Below are 19,243 nucleotides of genomic sequence, written 5' to 3'. Positions count from 1 at the left end.
GTTGTGGTGGAAGAAAGAAAAGGAGCAGAAAAGGGGGATTTTCCCCAGGGATTGGGCCATGCCCTGCCCAGCACAGGTTAATGCTCCCAGGGGTGTCCAGATGCTCCGCAGCACCAGGGCAGCATCAGAGCATCTCCCCACTCTGCACACACTCCTGCTTCATCCGGCAGTAAGCTTCAGTTGTCTCTCCTATCTGATCAATCAGACTAAATTATTGATGTTTGCCTAGTTGTCTGAAAAAAAAGAAACTGTATCTTAACATTTTGTGATGAAGATGTGACTTTAAGAAATAGAAAAGAGGTTAATGCCTGTGTGTGTTCTTTATGGAGCTGGTTTTTCATTCTGCAGATATTGCTTAGGAGAGACAAGCTGATTAATCTCACTTGTACGTGGCTCTCAGAGATTAATAACCTCATTCTGATTCCTGCTATTTATGGCACAGTTCAAATGTTTGGGTTTTTTTAAATACTGAAAAGATGTAGAGCAAATGTCTTCCAACCACCCCACCTCTATGTTTAACTTCTATTCCACCAGCTCTTGGGATAGTTGCTTGAAAACACGTATTGATTCCTAGAGCACTCAGCAGCAGCACAAAGAGTGCATGGGCAGATGTGCTTTGCCTGGGGGGCCAGGTGGTTTTCCTTGGGTTTTTTATCCCATTGCCAGGGTCAGGTCTTTGACCCTAGCTTCTCTGTAGAAATGTTCCTGCTTGTAATATTCTGCTGATAAGATATTGCTGATGGTATATTGCTGATAATACATTACTGATAGTACATTGCTGATAACATATTGCTGGTAAGAGGATGAAGTCTTTGCTCCCACTCAGCACTTGTCTAAGCAAAATCATTAGCTTTGAGGGGAAGAGTTGTGGTGTGGGGCTCACGTTGGTGGTTCTCCCCTACCCATGGGTGCTTGGATTCAGCCACTCCTCACTGCCTCTGCCCGTCTGTCCTCTGCACACGGCTGCTGCCTTAATGAGAGCAACAAGGAAAAACCCAGAAATCTAAAAATGGCTGGAAGTGGGCGAGCAGCTGAGGCCTCTCCAAGATCTCTAGCAAGCAGCGTTGGAAGTGTTTGCCTGGGAGGGAACGGGGGAGGTGGCAGAGGGGTCAGAGGAAAAGGAGTTGGTTTTAATGGAGTCAATCTTCACAAATGGCATGGCGAGGTTCCAGCTGTAGTTTCAATTATTTCTGCCCAAAACATGGTCAGGCTTGGGGCTTGTTTGGTTGGTTTCCTCTCTTGCCCAGCACTCTGAGTGCAGCTTACCTCCGAGGGTCAAGCTGAATTCTTTCCAGTCCCATTTAATACAGGAGAGGTGGTGTGTTTTGCTCTGGCCAGGCTGCAGCCCCCTGGCACTCAGCAAACTCCTGCTCGTGCCTGGGGTGTCGCTCGCCCACCAGCTCTGGCTGGGCTTAGGGAACTGGGGAAGGAAACACATTTTTGCCATTAATTTAAATAAATACTGATACATAGGTGTGCTTGTATGTGTGGGATGAATTATTAAGCAAGGTAATGTTGCTGCACTATTATTATCCGAGCAGCATTCCCATTTCTCACGAGAGATGCTCAGTCCCAGTGGGAACAGACCAGGCAGGAGACAGCAGGCTTTGAGACACAAAGTCCTGGTCACAACCTGCTTGCTCTTCCCTTCCAGCCTGTCCTGGAGCTGCTGGCTGCTGCCTGGTGGGCTTGAAAAGCCCCAGGCCAAGCAGCTCAGAGCTTCCCTGGGCAGGACTGAGATGAAGCACAGCTCTAATCCCTCTTGGAGCAGGGGCCAGGGAGCTGTGCTGACCCTAATCCCTGTTGGAGCAGGGGCCAGGGAGCTGTGCCAGGGACCATGCAGTGTAGCTGGGGGCAGCTCCCTCCACCCATCCTGTAGTTGATCTGTCATTCAGGAACTGCCTTTCCCTCCCTCACAAGACATTCATCCTCAGTCTTTGTGCTTGGACTGTCACTGATTCCAGCCCTGGTTCCCACACCCTGCTGGAAGGGCACAGGGTCCCAAACTCCATTCCCAGGGAAACAGGTGTCACTTGCACAGGTAGGATATATGCCCAGTTGCTTGTCAATCCTTAAGACACTATTCCCTTAACTGTTGTTTATACTCAGCCATCCTCTGGCCAACAACTATTTTACTTGTCAAAACTGCATAATAAGATAATGTTTAGTCTGAAAACATACAGAGAAAAGTTTGCAGCTCTCCTGTCTAAATATGATTTTAGAGTGCATTGTGTGTTTCCCAGTGTGATTACCTCACTTGTTACTACACTCAGCATCTTAATATACCTCATACAGAGGTTACCAATAATTGATTTGTTTTGTAAAAGTCTGTTTTCTCTGATGTGAAATTGTTACCTGTCAAAAGATGTGATTCTAGCTTTCCACATCTTTTACAAGTAAAATGAACAGGCAGCATATTTTGAACATGAATAAGAAGGCTGGATATTTTTTTCAAAGGGAAAACATAAAGGGGCAAGAAAAAAGGAATTCCCACTAGTTGTTACTATTAAAAAGTGTGTTTGTAGGTGATGTGCTAAAGGAAACTGCTCAGGAGCAGTTCCTGGTTACACGGAAGTTGTGCAAGTGTTGTCAGGCCATATCAAACAGCTGTAGAGCAGGTGTGCAAGGTACAGTCATCTCTGGAGAGACTTTCTGACATGAGATGAAAACTGACACTTGTCACTGAGGCTCCCTCTCCCACAAAAGGATGGACCAGGTGGTCTTTTGTGGTCCCTTCCAACCTGGGCTGTTGGATGGTTCTAGGAAATGACTCCCAAGGACAGTATTTAAACTGGTTCAGGGCTAAGTGTTGAAGGGCAGGCTGGATGGGGCTTGGAGCAGCCTGGGCTGGTGGGAGGTGTCCCTGCCCATGCAGGGGGTTGGGACTGGATGATCTTTAAGGTCCCTTCCAGCCCAAACCAGGCTGTGATTCTGTGTTGGCAGAGAGGTGTCAGTCCAAGGCACATGGGCACCAGTGCAGTTCAGGTCGGGGGTGTCACTCTCCCCGCAGGCAAGATTGTTGTAGGTCTGGGGTGAAGTCCTGCCCTTGCTGCGGTTGTCTGAAGCCTAGGAAGTGCAGGAAGGAAGACTGCACCTTTTGTTTCTTAATGTAAGAATCCTCAGCAAGAATGAGGAGCAGACACCAGCTGGTCTGGGGGCTCGATCCGTGCCCGTGCTCCAGGACCGGCTCCGCAACCTCGGGGGGGACAGTGGGAGGTTTGAGCAGGAAAATCAGCATGACAGAATCAATGGCTGTGATGAAACTTCGTGGTGATGGGCCGTGTTCTTCAGGCTGGATTAGGGAGGCAGGGGTGTGCATGTCTGCTGTGAGCAGATAAAGAGCAGCAGTGAAGGGGAGGTGGTGGCTCTGCTGAGGGCTTGGCAACCTCGGCTGCCTCCTGGGAAAAGCTGAATTCCTCCAGTGAAACTTCTTTTCAGAAGGAGTGAATCAAGTGGAAATCCTGCATGAGAAACGAGAAAAGGTTTTGAAAGTGCTTTTAAAAATGTTCATGCTATTAGCAGTACAGGGACAAAAAATACCAGGTCCAGGCACAACATTTGAAGTTGCACCAAGAAGGATCTGTCACCTGCAGGATGCCTGAGGGTCCTTACCTGGGGTTATTCCATTCCATCACTCCTAAGTCCTCGAGGCCCCAGTGCCTTGGGCAGCACAGGAAGGTCCCCACTACATGGCAGCCCTGGGCATTGCTGGAGATGGGCAGAGCTTCCTCCTGGGAAGCTCCAGTGGGGACTGAGTGGATCTTTGCATCCATTGGAGTGTTGAACCCAGCCCAGCACCAGCAGGAGGGTTCCCTGAGTGGTGAGGCCGTTTCCCAGTGGACAGCTGGGTTTCTTGCTGCCTACCCCAGCACCATAAATACCCATGAGGGGGAGTTCTGGGGTGGCCCCCCGTGACCCCTCACAGCGATGGTGGGGTAGCCTGGAGCAGCTGCACCATGCCAGGATCTTCCCCTGGGGACATGTTTAATAGTATTATTAATAACGTGCTAGTAGTGGTACTATGGAGCAAGCAGCTGGGAGGTTCATCCAAAAGTCTGGCTCTTGCTGGCAACTGCACCCTGAGACATCTGTGCACCAGCTTCCTGTGTCTACAGCAGCCAGCACAGCTCCTGCCATCACCTTTTCTTCCTCTTTTAAATAAAGAGAAAGAGTCATACTTATTTCTCCTGAAGGATTCATTAGAGTGAAGGACTGCAACACAATTAAATTTGCCTTTTTTCCCCTATTTATTACTAATATTCCAGACAGTAGTATATCAGCAAACTAAATGTGCCAGGAGATAAGCACAGACAAAACCATGTATCAGCCCTAGTAGAAGTCATATGAATTGAGTTATTTAGTTATTAGTTTTTTGGGGGAATTCTATTTTCTGAAAGCTTTTGAGATTTTTTAAGTTTATTTTCATTCAGCAGAGGGACAAAGATGCCTACTCAAATATTTTCACAAAAATGGGATTGTTGTTGGAGTGGCCTTGTCTGCCAGCTGCACTTCCCTAAATGTATTACATACCTCTGTGCCATCTCCATTCTGCCTGGCAGGGAGCAGAGATCTCAGCCATAGATCATCCTGAGTCTGGAGAAGGAGCTAAACCTGGGTCAGAAATTGCAGAGGGGTGGGGGGCTGGGATGGGGCTGCTGCTCTGGGGCTGCTGCCAGGAGATGGCTTCTTTGCCCAAACGCCAACATACATTACAGAATGCCAGAATGTTTTCATTTGGATGTTCTCTTTTAATATGTTTTAACACATTTGCTTCCTTTCAAAAAGTAAAGGAGTCCTCAAATTCTTCCAAGCACGGAAGCACCAGCCCCTTGTACCCATCTGCTGACCTGGGCAGGGTGTGAGTTGGCAGCTCAGGGACCGAAGGGGAAGAATCCTGACATCCAAAGGCGCAGAGCCCTTGGTGGCATTGCCAAGGTGGGGGGATGGGGGCTCAGTGACCCCCAGGACACAGCTGTCCCAGAGACAGGCGAGACTGGGGGTGCAGGGGGTGCAGAGCACCTGAGGAGCCATTGCAGTGTGCTCTCAAGTTGCATCAACCTTCTTGATTTTTGCTTGATTTTTACTTGGTTTCTGCTTGGGCTTTTTCTGTGGCTTTTCCTTCTCTGGGATGTGAACAGTTACTCCTGTCTTTAGTGGGTAAAGAAAAGCAACTAAAACTAAAGTCCAACTACGTGGATGGGGCTCTAAGCAGCAGCTGCACTGGCAGAGACATTGGAGCTGATAGAATCGTGGAATCAATTTGGTTGGAAAAGACCTTTAAGATCATCAAGTCCCACTTGCACTGCCATCACCGTGCTCTGATCATGACCCAGCACTGCCAAGCCCATGAAATACCCTGCTCTGAAATACTTCTGCACAGGGAACAGGAGGCTGGACCGGTTGGCCTCTACTGTAACAGTGACAGAGGTCCTTCCCACAGGCAAGTGCAGCTGTGGTCTTTCTCCATCCATGTGTTCCTCCTCAGTGCTTACTGGTTTGTGCTGGGTCGCTGTGGGAGCAGGTGAGCTCTGAGAAATGAGGCTCATGGAGCTCCCCCAACACCATGGCTGCCACCTTTGCTCCTCTGCCTCATCTCTCCTGTCCTAGGAAGAGGGAGAAGCCCCAGAGACAACAATTTTCTGATGGTGGGATGCTTTTCCTTGAGAAACAATTCCCAAGTCTGTTTTCCTGTTGTGAATACTCCCACAGGGTGTCTTCTGCCAAGTGTGTGGGTCCCCATGGGTGCTGGTGTTTGGGTGGGACTTTGGTTTTCCTTGATTTTTCTTTGCTTTGTTTTCACCAAGCTATAAAATGTTTTGTATAGGAGGCTGGTTAAACTGCAGGCTAATAACTTAGTTGTCTTGGTTAGACGTGCAGGTACCTCAGTGACTGGTTATTTATTGATAAGCTTGCCATCTCTGCTATAAAAAGATCTGTAATGCCCCAATAATAGATGCGTTCATCACCACATCTCCTGTAATCACCACCGCTCCTGAGCTGCTATTTGGCACTCATTAGCTGAAACTCCCATTCACCTATAATTTATGAGAAGCATACAATTATGTGTTATCACTCCTTCAGGTGATTACTACACTGTATGTTTTTAAGATAATGGCATGAAACACACGGTGATGAATTACACCTCTCCAGGTAGCTTTGCATCTGTCATTAGCTCTAATATTTTACTTAAACCGACCTGGAGAGAGTTGCAGGGTTGGTGTTACCTCCTGGGAGCAGAGCCCCAGGTCAGGGCTGATCCAATAAAGGACACGACACAGCAGACAATTATCTCCTGCCTTCTCTGCCCTATCTACTCAGGGTGTAGATATTATTGTAAGGAAATCCTTAAAATCCAGCTTGGTTTCACTTGGAAAGAATGGTTTTTTTCATTAAGAGCCTTGTTAGTTAAAAAAGAAAAAAAGAAAAAAAAAAAAAGCAAAAGCAAAAGCAGCCTATTCAGGAAGAACACGTGAAACACAAAACCTGACTGTACTTCAGACATCTCCTGCAGCCTGTGTCTCAGGGTTCCTGGGGGAAGGAGAGGTGAAGGTGTCCCAGCTCCCTGTGGAGCAGCAGCACCCACGCCTGTGCCCAGGGATGTTTGTTTTCTCTCTGTGTTGGATGCATTTTTGCTGACCAGCTGGGGGTGGAGAGGGCCTCCTGGTGGCACTGGCTCTGCAGGCAGACACCCCAACATTTCCCAGAGTTAAGGGGGCAAGGCAGCAGCCAGCAGGGTCACTGCGTGGTCCCAGAGGCCACCCTGGCAGCAGAAGAGGGGCTGTAGTGTTGGGAGGGACAGCTGGAGCAGCCTAGGAAGCCTCCTCACAGGCAGATGGGCACCTCCCAGCCTTGCCAAGCTGCTGGTAACAGGATTTCTGGGCAGAATCACCCAACAGAGCACTGAGCTAGGGTGGGGTTTTTCCTACATTTTTCTTTTCTCACGTAGTTTAAGTGACTGGGGAACAGTGTTTGCCCTTTGTCTCCATCACACCTGCCTTATGATTTAGCATTCTGCTGCTCTGCTGCACTCTGGTGAGACCCCCTGCAGGGCTGGGTCCAGCTCTGGAGCCCCCAACACAAGAAAGACACGGAGCTGTTGGAGGGAGTCCAGAGAGATGATGGGAGGGCTGGAGCAGCTCTGCTCTGGAGACAGGCTGGGAGAGTTGGGGTGTTCAGCCTGGAGAAGAGAAGGCTCCAGGGAGACCTTAGAGCACCTTCCAGTGCCTGGAGGGGCTCCAGGAAAGCTGGGGAGGGGCTTGGGACAAGGGCAGGGAGGGATGGGATGAGGGGGAGCAATTTGAAGCTGGAAGAGGGGAGATTGAGATGACATCTTAGGAATAAATTCTTCGCTGTGAGGGTGGTGAGACCCTGGCCCAGGTTGCCCAGAGAAGCTGTGGCTGCCCCATCCCTGGCAGTGTTGAAGGGCAGGTTGGATGGGGCTTGGAGCAACCTGATCCCTCTGGGGACCTCCCATGGGGTCACCTGCTGACCCCAGGTCCCTCTCCTGGGTTGGGTGGGTATTTGCCGTCAGTCTGGCCATTCCCCAGTTCCCCCAGCCCAGGCTGGGGAGCTGCTCTCTCTGCTCCCTGGGCACCATTGCCCCTGCCCACCTCCCTCTCCTCAGCCGGGTGCTGCAGCAGGGCAGCCCCGTGGCCACCAGCCTGTGCTTGTCACCCGAGGAGGGTGTTGGGGTGGCTGTGGGGCATGAGGTCACCCCGGGCTCAGTGCTGCCCATCCCTGGCACAGCCTCCTGGTGCCCACCCTCAGTTTGTGGCCGGAGCTGGTTGTGCCTGTGAAGAAACCTTAGCTTCGCTGGTGCATTAAAGAGGGGTTGAACTTCTCTGAAATGAAAGCAATGCCGCCAATGAGCACCACATCAGTTTTCTTTCCCTGGTCTATTTCTGGGTGCTCAGATCCAGGAATAACATGCTGGGATGCTGGACACCTGGACAGCAGCAGGACGTTCTCATGGAGCTGCTGTTCTCTCATCCCCCGGGCACAATCCTTGGCCTCGCCAGGGTCTCGGAGCTTCTGTTGCTTTTTATCCCTTCAATTTGTGTTTCAGTGTCATGTGGCACAAAAAGAGGGGGGAAAGCACTGCCATCTGGGCTGGCTTCCACCCTCAGAGGCAACAGCTGACCTGTCCCTCTAAAATACACATGAATTTTCAAAGTCCCCTCAACCTTAAGAAAAGTGCAACATAGTAAAGACAAAACCATGCAGAGAATTATCTCCTTGCTTCTCTGCATTGGCCATTTCTTCTTCATCATTTCTGGAAGTCAGTGTTTCTGCATCAGAAATCTTTAGGAATTAAGAAACACCAAATGCAGCTGCCAGCCCCTTTTTAATGCTTCAAATAATATTGTTAGGCTGGGAGTTACTCTCTGAAATTGAAACCAGGACTCTCAGAATCAATAATATTGTGTGATGTTGTTTCTGAGCCTTCAAAGAGAAAATGTATGTGCTTCCCTAAAGTAATTAATTTATAACTAATTAATTCTTAGCTTTACATTACACTGTTTTGTTCATTTTAATAAGAAAATACTAATTATAAACAAAAACAAGAAATCAGGTTAGTGCACTTGTGACACTCATGGTCTCCGTCCTTGCCATAGAGAAAAGCCCCTTCTGTGTGGCAGGAGGGCAAGACACGAGGTGGCCATGGGTGTGACACTGAACATCACAGGCCAGGAAGGGCTGGATGGACTGGCAGGTGTTGGGGTTGAAACTCACACAGAGGAACATTCAAACAACATCAGCTGTGGAGCAAGTTGCATTTAAGATCTTGTAGAAGAAGAAACACTTTTGCTATTAATTACTAATTTTCAACCAATTTTCCATGGAAAATGTTTCAGATTTAAGGATTAGTCCATGTTTGATCTGCGGGCAGATCTGCTGGAATATCTGAAAGAATCTCAAGTCAGACCAGTTTATACAATCCAGAAGCTGGAGGTGGGAAGAGGAGATGTTCTGCTTTCTCTCCCAGGCATTTTGCCCTGCTTTCTCTCTGCCCTGCCCTTCGTTCCTTCCCAGGCTGGCAGGAACCTGCCCACTTGGTCATGGCCAGCTACAGAGCAGCCAATCTGATGGGTTCTCCTGGTTAATAACCTACACATCGATTCTCTGGAGCAGTGGAAGTGGCACAGGAGCAGAGCAGGGAGGTTAATTATGCTAATCACTCATGAAAATGCAGGTAGCACACATCCCCATTTATTTTGGGCAGTTTGCCAGATGAAAAGCTCATGCTGTGATCTGCTCCTTTGGAAAAGTCCACGGATCAGCAGATATTGAAATAATTCTCTTGGTTTCTCTCTAAGTTTGCAGGTCTCCAGCTCTGAGCTGCTATTTTAGAAAGCTATGAGTGCCAAGTATCCCAGAAAAGAGAGGGCAGTAGGTTTGGAAGGACATCTCCATTAAAGGGGGTAATTCCAAGTGAATTGATACGTGCTAAATGAAGTACTGCACTGCAGCCCCTGGGTAAAATGTCTCAGGTGTGACTGGCCTGGGTTGGAAGGGGAGGAGCAGCTGCAGAGGGACCAGTCTGCTCTGGCATCTCTTTCCCCATGCTTGGAAGGAGCCTGGCTTCAGAGACCCACCATCCTCTGTAGTGAAGACATGTGGCATTTTTTGACCCTGAAGATAAATGGCTCTGAGTGGGGCTGCAGAGGGGCAGGGTCTTCACAGGAGCCTCATCCCTGCTCAGCCAGGGCTGCTGCCCTTCTCTAGGCAGCAAGCCTTCTGAAAGGTAGATCTCACCAGGGAAGCTGTGGCTGCCCCATCCCTGGCAGTGTTGAAGGGCAGGTTGGATGGGGCTTGGAGCAACCTGGGCTGGTGGGAGGTGTCCCTGCCCATGCAGGGTGTGGGAAATAGATGGTGTCTAAGGTCTCTTCCAGGCCAAAGTATTGTGTGATTCTAAAGGTTTTAACATGCAGGGGAGATGGCAGGCAAAGCAAAGTTCCTGATTTTTCCCCTGCTTTGGCTGCCATGAGGCAGAGTTCTGGGGTTCAGGTTTCCAGCTGTGATTTAAAACAACCGCTCGTCTCCCGTTTGTCACAGCTCCTGCTGCTCCGCCTCTCCTGCAGATCTGTCCCGTTGGCCACACGCCGGTCTCCCTCTGCAGGAGAGTTTAACATTTACATGTGCCGTGAATAAATCGTGCTGCTTTTGGGGGGGGTCTCGAGCTTCAGGCACGGAGGCAGCTGGGGCTGAGTGCTCACCAGCCTGGTCACCAGCCATCGGTGCATCAGGTCCCAGAGCTCTGGGGCTGCTTTGGATTTGGTGCAGAACCCCCTGCTTTGAGCTGTAGTAGACACAAGAAAAATGGTTTTGTTGCAAGTAAAAGGGTCACCTATAATTGCACCAGAGGTGTTTTTATTGTTCAGAGAAGCTGCCTCAGTGTAACAGGTTTCAAGATGGTATTTGTAAGAGGCCAGGGAGAACCCAGAGGAGACGTTTGTCAGATCATCAGTAACAGGACTTTGCAGAAGTTCTGAGCAGGTGTCTCCTGTGGTTTTCTGGTTCTGGAGCTGGGATGTATCAGTTTATGTTCTGAGCTTCTGGGTGCTTTCGAGGCTGACCCCTGGCCCCCGTGTTTCTCTCCCCTTGCTGCTGAGCTCCAAGCCAACCCGAGAGCATTTGCACATGTTTTCTGTGTTTGGAGGAAGGCAGCTGCAACTCCGTGCCAAAGCCAGTTCCACTGGGAGAAAATGTGCTGTAGGAAGCAAGAACAACTCTGTGAATTGCTTCCCATCTGCCTGGTGAGCAGTCACCCCCTGCAGGGTGGTGCTGAGGGGTGGCTGGTGTCCCCTGTGGGTGCAGTCAGCTCCTCCAGCACCCAAAGCACCACGACAGCCAACTGCAGGAATGTGCAAGCCCAGTTCTTGCAGGTTTTCAGGGACAAGAAAAGCTTCCAGGGCTTTCTGGGAATGAGGGGGAACTGTTAACCCTGAAATGTGGCTGGTTTTATAGAGGGCTGCTGGTTTCACTGGTTACAGACCATCTCGGGATGCATCCTGCTCTGACCTGCACCCTGTGTGTTACCACCTGGGATGGGTGTTCTGAAGGACACATCCCATGGGTGTCACTGGGTTCTCTCAGAGGAGTGCTCTGGAGGATGCTGCAGCTGGGCAGTCTGATGGCACCTGGTGGCATTTCCCATGGCTTCTCATCCTCACCTCCTGTGGTCCCACCCGGGGAGAATGTGGAGCAGGGATGGATGAGGGGTGAGCACCATGTGGAGACCATGGGGCTGCTCAGGGGGTTGCAAGGGTCGCAGAGGTTGGATTTATAATTTTATAAGACAGTTGTAAATGTACCTATCCTTTTAGCTTTGCAGCCTGGGTCAAATGAGTAGTTGTGCAACAGGTGAGGACTTCTGTTCCTACCGGAATGAGGATTTTTTCCATTTAAGGTCCCACCCAAGTGCTATCCAGGTGTAACCCCAGCGAGTGGATTAAAGGCTGTCCCCAGGCAGGCCTTTGTCAAACATCCGTGTGATGTGGGGAACAGGGGGAGCATCCAGGGCAGGAGTGGAACAGGGGGAACACCGCTGGGATGTGCAGACCAGGGTAAAGCTCTCTGGGCATCCCTGTGCAGGTTGAGGGCAGCGAGGTGGGAGCTGCAAGCCTGGCTGTGCTACCAAGGCACTTGTAAGAAGAAACCACGTGCAATTTTAATTAAGCAGCCAAGAAGAACTGTTTTTTACAAAGATTAATAGGTCTGTGCTTTAATTATGGGGAAATAATAGAGCAGAGAGCTAGGGAAGTGGGAGGTATCAGAAAGAGAGGATTAAAAACTTTCAGGAAGCTGGGTGAGACTATATTTTTCTGTGCTTATAAATTTCAGAAGATCATCCCCGTTAATAATGGTTGGGAAAATAATAAATTACCTTCAGCCACACATGACAGCTAACATTGAAATCTATTTTTTATGCTTGTTGAGTAGAGAATTTCTGATTACAATCATCAGTTAAAAAATAAATTGTTCTTTTATCCAGTCTTCTAAATGTAAAAATGGAATAATTATCTCCTGAGTTCAGCTATAGTTTAATCAATACTTTTCCAAGCAAAGTAAAGGTAAAAGAGAAAAAGTTGCTTATTAGTTAATTATTATTATGCTTTCTTTAATTGTGCTACAGTGCTATTATTAGCTTAAAAAATATTGCTCCTCTGGGTAGGTTTTTAAAATTAAACTGCAGAAAATGCTGCTGTGGTGTGTAGGAAGTTCAAAAACCAACAAAATTTGAGGAAGGAGAGGGAAGGCCACTAGTATTTGCAGTTTCTACTGGTTGTCATCTTTCCAGTGACTTCTATCCCCTATGTTGCTGTGGGATGCTTTGTTGTGGGCATGTGTTAGACATCAGATTGGGTGGTAGGGACCATGGCTCCAGTAGCACCATCCCATGGGATCTGTGTGCTCTGGTCTGGAGCTGTGAGCTCCTCTGCCGTCGCTGTCACCTGGATTTATGGCACTAAGCATGAGGAGAAGTTGAAGAGGAGCTGGGCTCCTTGCTTGAGGAGCCTCAGGTGTGGCAGTGGAGGGCTGGCAGCTCTTCAGAGTGTTGCAGGACAGCAAAGCTCTGCTGAAACTCACCTCCGGGGTTCACTGAAACCTTCTGTGTGGGGTTTCAGTCCTAAGAGCCAACATGTTGCCAGATGCCTTCATGTTCATGCAGTGAAAATAATCCAGACTTATCACTCATTATCTGCAGCTTAAAGAATGACATTGAAACCCTGCTCTTGGTTAAATGAAATGCATCTGGGGGTCAAGTGGGGGGGAAAATACATTCTAGGGAGAAAGGCCAGTTGTGGTGGGGTGGTCTGAGGCCACACACCCTGGTGGGATCCCACAGGCTTGCCTGGGGTTGGTGGTTTGACTGCTCTCGGGGTTTATTCTTTGTGAACGTTTCTCCCTACACAACGGGTTGGTTTTGTCACTCAGCACATCCGTGGAAAGGTTGCTCTTTCATACAAAATTCTCAATGTATGGGGGAAAAAAAAAAAAGACCAACCCTTCATTTAAAGGGAATGAAAGAAATGGGAAGCCATTCGCAAAGAGGGATTCGTTTTGTAAAACATCATTTCTGAGGTCAATGATGTGATTGCTTCTTCCACGGTGTGAACACACACCTTCCTCGTTGCCTCTCGTGTGTGTGGTGGGACAGCCCAGCCCCTTGGCTGCTGCTGAAGGTGGAGGCTGATGTCCTGCCCAAAGGACATCAGCCAAATTCAGCAACAGTTTCCAGTCAGTTCAGCCTCACCGTGTCCGGGAACCTGCGTGGGTTTGAGCTGAGGAAGGAGTGCTGTGGGCTGCTGAAGGGGCTTCTCTGGGGTAAAATATTCAACCTGTTTTCAGAGAACCTTATTTGGAATATAATTTTTAGTTTGAAGCCAATGTTGTTTTATGATACAACATGGTTAGTCAGGGTTTGAACAAAAATCTGACGTACTTCCTCCTAGCTGCTGTTTTAGAAATACCTTGTGTGATTCTGTTTTCGTCAGACTTGAAAATCTCCCTGATCAAGAAAAATTCTGTTCCATTTGTAGTCCTGGGTTTTTAAGCTTCACAGAGCACTTGTGTACTGCATGTTTCTTGTGAATTAGTGGGGTTTAAAAGAAGGGATTGTGGCAGGATTTCGTCTGTGTCCATGGTTCCCAAGCACCCAGAAATTGCATTTGTTTGAGAAGGTTATTATAAGGAAATCCTTTTGTATCTGAAATAATTCAGCAAGAGGTCCCGTGCTCCTCTCCTCTGCCCTGCTGGGTCTCTCCTTCCCTCCACAGGAAAGCCATCCTGTCCCCAGGGCTGTGTTTGCAGGGGATGTTTTTGGGACAGCGTGCAGCTCACCTGCTTCACCCTGTGCCTGATGAGACTCCCACTTTGGTCTTTCATTAATAAGCAAAAATGTAATTTACTTTATTTTTTTATTGTAAGCAAGGCTGATTTTTTCAGACAGGCTGCAGAGAGATCAGGGAATTAGAGAGCTGGGTTCGTGTGCTGGAAGAGGAGGAGGCTGGATTTCTCTCTTGCAGGAAGAAGCTGTAGTGCTACCACTCTCTTGCATGTTTCTGTATGTGTATAAGCAATGAGGGAGTTCAGTAAAATGGTAAATGGTCCCTGACACAACAGGCTACCTTCAGAAATGCTGATTTATCCCTGACCATGTCCAGCTGCTGCAGAAGCACCAGCAGTAAAGAAAGGCCTTGTAGAGAAGGTCAGAGGCTCTGTGGTTTCTCTGCTTCTCCTCTGTCTCCTCTTCATCAGAATCAATCTGAAAATGTTCATGAGACTGAAAGTGGCTCCTTGTCTTCTCTGAGTGGGATCAGACCCCACCAACTCCTGCTGCAGGGATTCACAGGTATCACCCATGCTCTTGTCCTCAAAGTGTCTCTTCCCTGTGACATCCCAATTCTCTGCTCTATCAACTGTGATTTTGATGCTGTATCACATGCAGCTTCTCTCAGAACCCTTTCAGATTTCCTGTTGAGATCATTAATTAAATAGACATTTATATTCATGATCCATTTCTGAAGAAATTCAGCCTGATGCTTCTAGTTTCTTATTCCTGAAGGGAATGTCATTTTTCCCCGTTAACAATACTGCTGTGTGCTGAAGCCATGAAATCACCATTTTCTCCCACCCAAGTTTCCATAGTTGTGCTATTTTAATGTTTTATCAAAGAGATGAGATCTATTGCATTTTCTTCTTCTGTTGGATCTCCTTCATGTAAAAGACACTTTTATCAAAGGAAAATGTCCCATTAGTCTGCTGCACTCTGTTCCCTTCCTTCCGCTTTCAACGTCACACGAAAGCCTTGAATCCCACTGAGGGCAGGGTGCTTAGTCTAAAATTTGCCTCATTCACTCTCCCCATTTCCTTAATTGTTGAGAATATATTTATGATTTCCCAGCCATAGCAGCACTTTCAGACTGTTTAAAAAAAAAACACAAACCCCATGCTCCTGGATTTGCAGCTTCATTCTCCCAAGCACAAATCCATCAAGGTTTTCTTCTGCCCTTGGCTCCATTACCTGCTCTGCCTTTTTCCTTGTTCTGGATGTCACCTTCTTTCTGCGGACTCCAGAGGTGGAGTTGCTGAGCCATAGTTACATCTCCTTAACCTCACTGCAGACAGGCTCAGTCTTTTTCATCAGCTCATAGAAATAAGGTTCCTCCTGCATGCTGTCATTTTCCCTTTGTCACCTCATGTCTCAGCCACCAAGAAGGACTCTTGGTGCTGGCCATTCTGCCTGGGCACCCTTCTCCCCCTCCTGTTCCCAAGCTTTTTTCCCATCACCATTTATCATTTGCTCAGGTCTCACCTCCTTTCTCCAGTCCTCTTTTCACGACAAACATTTCCTTGTCCAGGGTAAGGTGGTACTTGGAGCATCTCTGATGTTGGTGTTCTCCTTGTATTCCCAGACTTCACTCGGTCCTGTGCTCTGCTGGTGTTTGCTGGTTTTCTTCCCATTGCTGTGTCCTTTCCTCTCTTGCTGCTCCTTCTTGCCTTTTCCTGGCTGCTCACAGAAATCCTTGTCCTGGCTGAAGCTCAGGAGAGCATCCCACTGCCACCTGGCCTGGGGATCTCTCTCAGTGCCCAATACTTCCAGCTTCTGACCCGTGTGTCCACAAAGCTTCAGCAGTTGGCCTTGATGCTGTTCCAAGGGCTGGTCAGGGCTGTTTCACAGTGTCCTTCGCTGTGTGTTCCTCCTCATCCCCATGTGCAAGTGAGCAACTTTAGATGGAAAGCTATTTTAGAGAGAAGTTATCTCTGTTCCCTAGCAGGCAACACAGCCTATGAAGGCCAGGAGCACACTGCAGTGCCTCAGCACCTTCAGAGAGGGTCAGACCCCTCTCAGGCCAGGGTGCCTTTGGTTTTGGTTGCGAATCTACAGAGGATACTTTCAACTAACACTGACCTTTAATACACTGTCCAGCTTTTGGTTGTACAGATGGTGAAATGGGCTACAAATTACATTTTGCAGGATCCCTTGTTCTTTGTATGCCTCCACAGCTGGGCTGCAGACAGGTTGCAGGACCCACACTGGTGCCTCCAGCTCCCAGTTCCCTCGCAGTCTCTGGCGCCATGTTCAAACCCCCAGGATATGGTGTAGAAATGCTCTCAGACTCTTCAGATATAGAGCATTTGTTCTCCAGCTGTACTATTTACTCATTGTAGAAGAACAAAGTCTTGACTTTATGGAGAAATATTTCTTAACTAAAATTTAGAAGGAAAAGAACCTGCCTGGAGTACATCTGCTTCTGATTGCAGGGGCGATGTTACTCACCAAGCTCCAGTTAAGGTGACTGTTACACCCCTAAGAGCACTACTTTCAGTTATTGTTCTAATAATAACTGTAAAAACCCCATAACTATGCTGTAATAAACAAATCACATTCATTTGAGTCCATATCGTACCAAAGATGTTTTTAAAAACACTTACAGAACTATGCTATTTCATGGTTGTTGCCAGCAGGGAAATCTATGTGAATTGAATGTATGTCTGCTTTAAATGCACTGTCCTGAACGTGATTAGCAATGACAAATCTAATAGCACTTTGAAAGGAAAAAAATGCTGGTTTGGATTCTAAGATGTCATTATCAGTTTTGCTGAAGAGGTTTATTGTGCCTCAGGAAAAGGGCAGTAACTGTGCACAGGCACACGCGGCTACTCCTGAGCCTTACGGCTGGGAAGAAGGGGCTGCTCCTGCAGAGCATTGAGTCCAGCTCAGAAGTAACTGGGGCTTCCTACCTGCTGCTCCACCCAGAAACCAGAAAGGAAGAACACAGCAGAAAAATAAATTTAATTTTGTTGTGTGTTTGTAATACAGGCTTTTGGTTCAATGATGATTTGTGAATTAACATGACTTATGTTTTGAGGTTCAACTCAACACATTACAGCTGTTTTCAGTCTGAAAATCAGTAGCAAGGTAATGTGTTTAAAAGTTCCAGTGGTTTTGTGCTTACGGTTTCACCTTCTTTCCCAGGTGTTACTTGGAAGATGGAGCTTCAAAAGGTGCCTGGCTCAACCGGTCCAGTATCATTTTTGCTGGCGGCGACAAGTGGTCGGTAGATCCCCGCGTTTCCATCGCCACCGCCAACAGGAGGGAGTACAGCCTGCAGATCCAGGACGTGGACGTGACGGACGACGGCCCCTACACCTGCTCGGTGCAGACTCAGCACACCCCCAGAACGATGCAGGTGCACCTAACTGTACAAGGTATGTGCCTGCGCCCACTGCCAGGCCTGGCTGCAGAAATCTGTGTGTGGAAGGGGAACTGCCAGCTAAGCACCCTGTGCAGCTTGATGGTCTCTTTTTCTTTCTTTTTTCTCGGGTGTCTGTAGCCATTGTACATATGCCTTTGACTGTGGGCCTCTGCAAAGGGATCATTAGCCCATTAGGGATAGGCTGAGGGAGCTGGGGTTGTTTAGCCTGGAGGAGACTCAGGGGGAACCTCCTCACCCTCTTCAACTACCTGAAGGGAGGTTGTGTTCAGGTGGGAACTGGGCTCTTTTCCAGGCAACTAGAAACAGGACAAGAAGGCACAGCCTGAAGCTGCTCCAGGGGAGGTTTAGGTTGAATATTAGGAAGCACTTCCTCATGGAGAGGGTGATTAGACATTGGGATGGGCTGCCCAGGGAGGTGGTGGAGACACCATCCCTGGAGGTGTTCAAGGAAAGGCTGGAGGTGGCACTTGGTGCCCTGGTCTGGCTGATGTGGTGGTGTTGGTCACAGGACGGACTTGATGATCTTCAAGGTCTTTTCCAGCCTTGGTGATTCTGAGATTCAGAAGGGTCTCGGGCTTGCCAGAACTGGGTTTAAATCCCCACTCCTCTGCTGACAGTTGAACAAGATATAAAAAATGTCAGAGGAAAACACCAGTCCAGCAGTCGAGGTGTAGCTGCTGGTGGTGGTGTTGGGCAGGGATCTGACAGGGGGTCGTGGCTCAGCGTGGTGGCTCTGCTGGTGTTCAGCCTGGTCCTCAGGCCAAGGTGTAGGTGCTGGGCTCACAGGAGCTTCACAGCCTTGGCACCAAGCCCTGCCAGAAACAGCCTTGTCTTAACTTCGAATAACTGCAGACAAAACAAGCTGATTTTGCATTAAAATCCATAGGTTTTGTTTCATTCAGGCCAGTTTTCTCAGAGAAAGATCCCAATATTATCCATAAGAACAAACGATTTATTCCCATGAGACAGTTCTCTGTTGTCTCTGGTGTCAGTTGTACACACGTGCAGACAATATTCATTGCATCGTTCCAGGCTGAGCAATTCTTAGTTCAGATTATCTTTGGAATAGTTAATGCCCTCGTGCAAAGGACTAAAAAAATAGTTGGTAATTAATTGCATGTATAAAACATATAAACAGAGCTTAAAAGTAATTAGACTAACTACCAGTATACTGAGAAATAATAAGGCAATAGTTAAAAATATGCATAATTATTAAGCGACTGCATTTATATCTTCAGAAATGCAAAGTATAACCTAAGGCTTTAACTTATTAATCTTCGGTGTAATCATCATTAACATTTTCTTTTGCATTTTTATGAGTAGTAAAGCAATGAGTGTAAACCAGAAGAATTCAAATGGCAGTCTCTTTGAATTCCTGTGGCACACCAAAATCCCCTGCAAAGGACGAGGATGAAATGCTTCTCAGACTAATTATTCTGAACCACTTCACCTTTAGACCCTGGTGGTTGGTAGGACTCTTTAGAGCGTCGCTTTGTGAGAGCCAAGTGTGTTTGTTGCATAAGGATCATTATTTTGTCAGTACTGCCATTTCTGCAACTTCTGTAAGAACCTCCCTCAGAGGCAGCAGGTGTGTGAGGACCTGTAGACATCCTGTGTGTGCGTGGGGGGAAGTTCATGGATTGCAGAAGCGTTTGGGAGCTGTTGGATTGGGAAGCTGGAGTGAAGAAGCTGTGACAGTACCAGCTGGTATTTCAATTGTATATATAGACAGTTACTCCCATATTATTTTATACATTTTATGTAGGAAGCAGGGACCAGCTCCATGAGGCACAGCCAGAACAAGTGAGCCATTGCTAAGATAAACTAAAAACCCCCACTATCCCTGTGGTTTCCTTTGTTGTTCCCTTGGCATTTAGCATGCCAGGGAAGCTGCTGAGCTCTCTGTAGAGAGGGGTCCTACATCCACGGGGCACAGAGTGGGACCAGCAGCACAGGAGGATGATCCGTCCCACCTGGGCCATGACTTTGGGCGTTTCTTTCCATTCCAGCTCCTATCT

At 48.0% G+C, this 19,243-nt stretch overlaps 1 protein-coding gene across 2 annotated transcripts in view; it reads left to right on the top strand.

The window, feature by feature from the left end:
- Positions 1–19,243, top strand: part of NEGR1 (neuronal growth regulator 1) — a 226,831-nt gene that overhangs the window by 85,690 nt on the left and 121,898 nt on the right. For both annotated transcript variants that reach the window (XM_051625735.1, XM_051625737.1), the window contains exon 2: positions 16,985–17,217. In XM_051625735.1, the coding sequence (XP_051481695.1) occupies positions 16,985–17,217 (233 nt within the window). The remainder of the gene's footprint in view (positions 1–16,984; positions 17,218–19,243) is intronic.

This window comes from Apus apus, chromosome 7, assembly GCF_020740795.1.
Source record: "Apus apus isolate bApuApu2 chromosome 7, bApuApu2.pri.cur, whole genome shotgun sequence".
Lineage (NCBI taxonomy): Eukaryota > Metazoa > Chordata > Aves > Apodiformes > Apodidae > Apus > Apus apus.
Note: the sequence above shows the minus strand (reverse complement) of the source record. Positions and strands in the feature narration are given on the sequence as shown.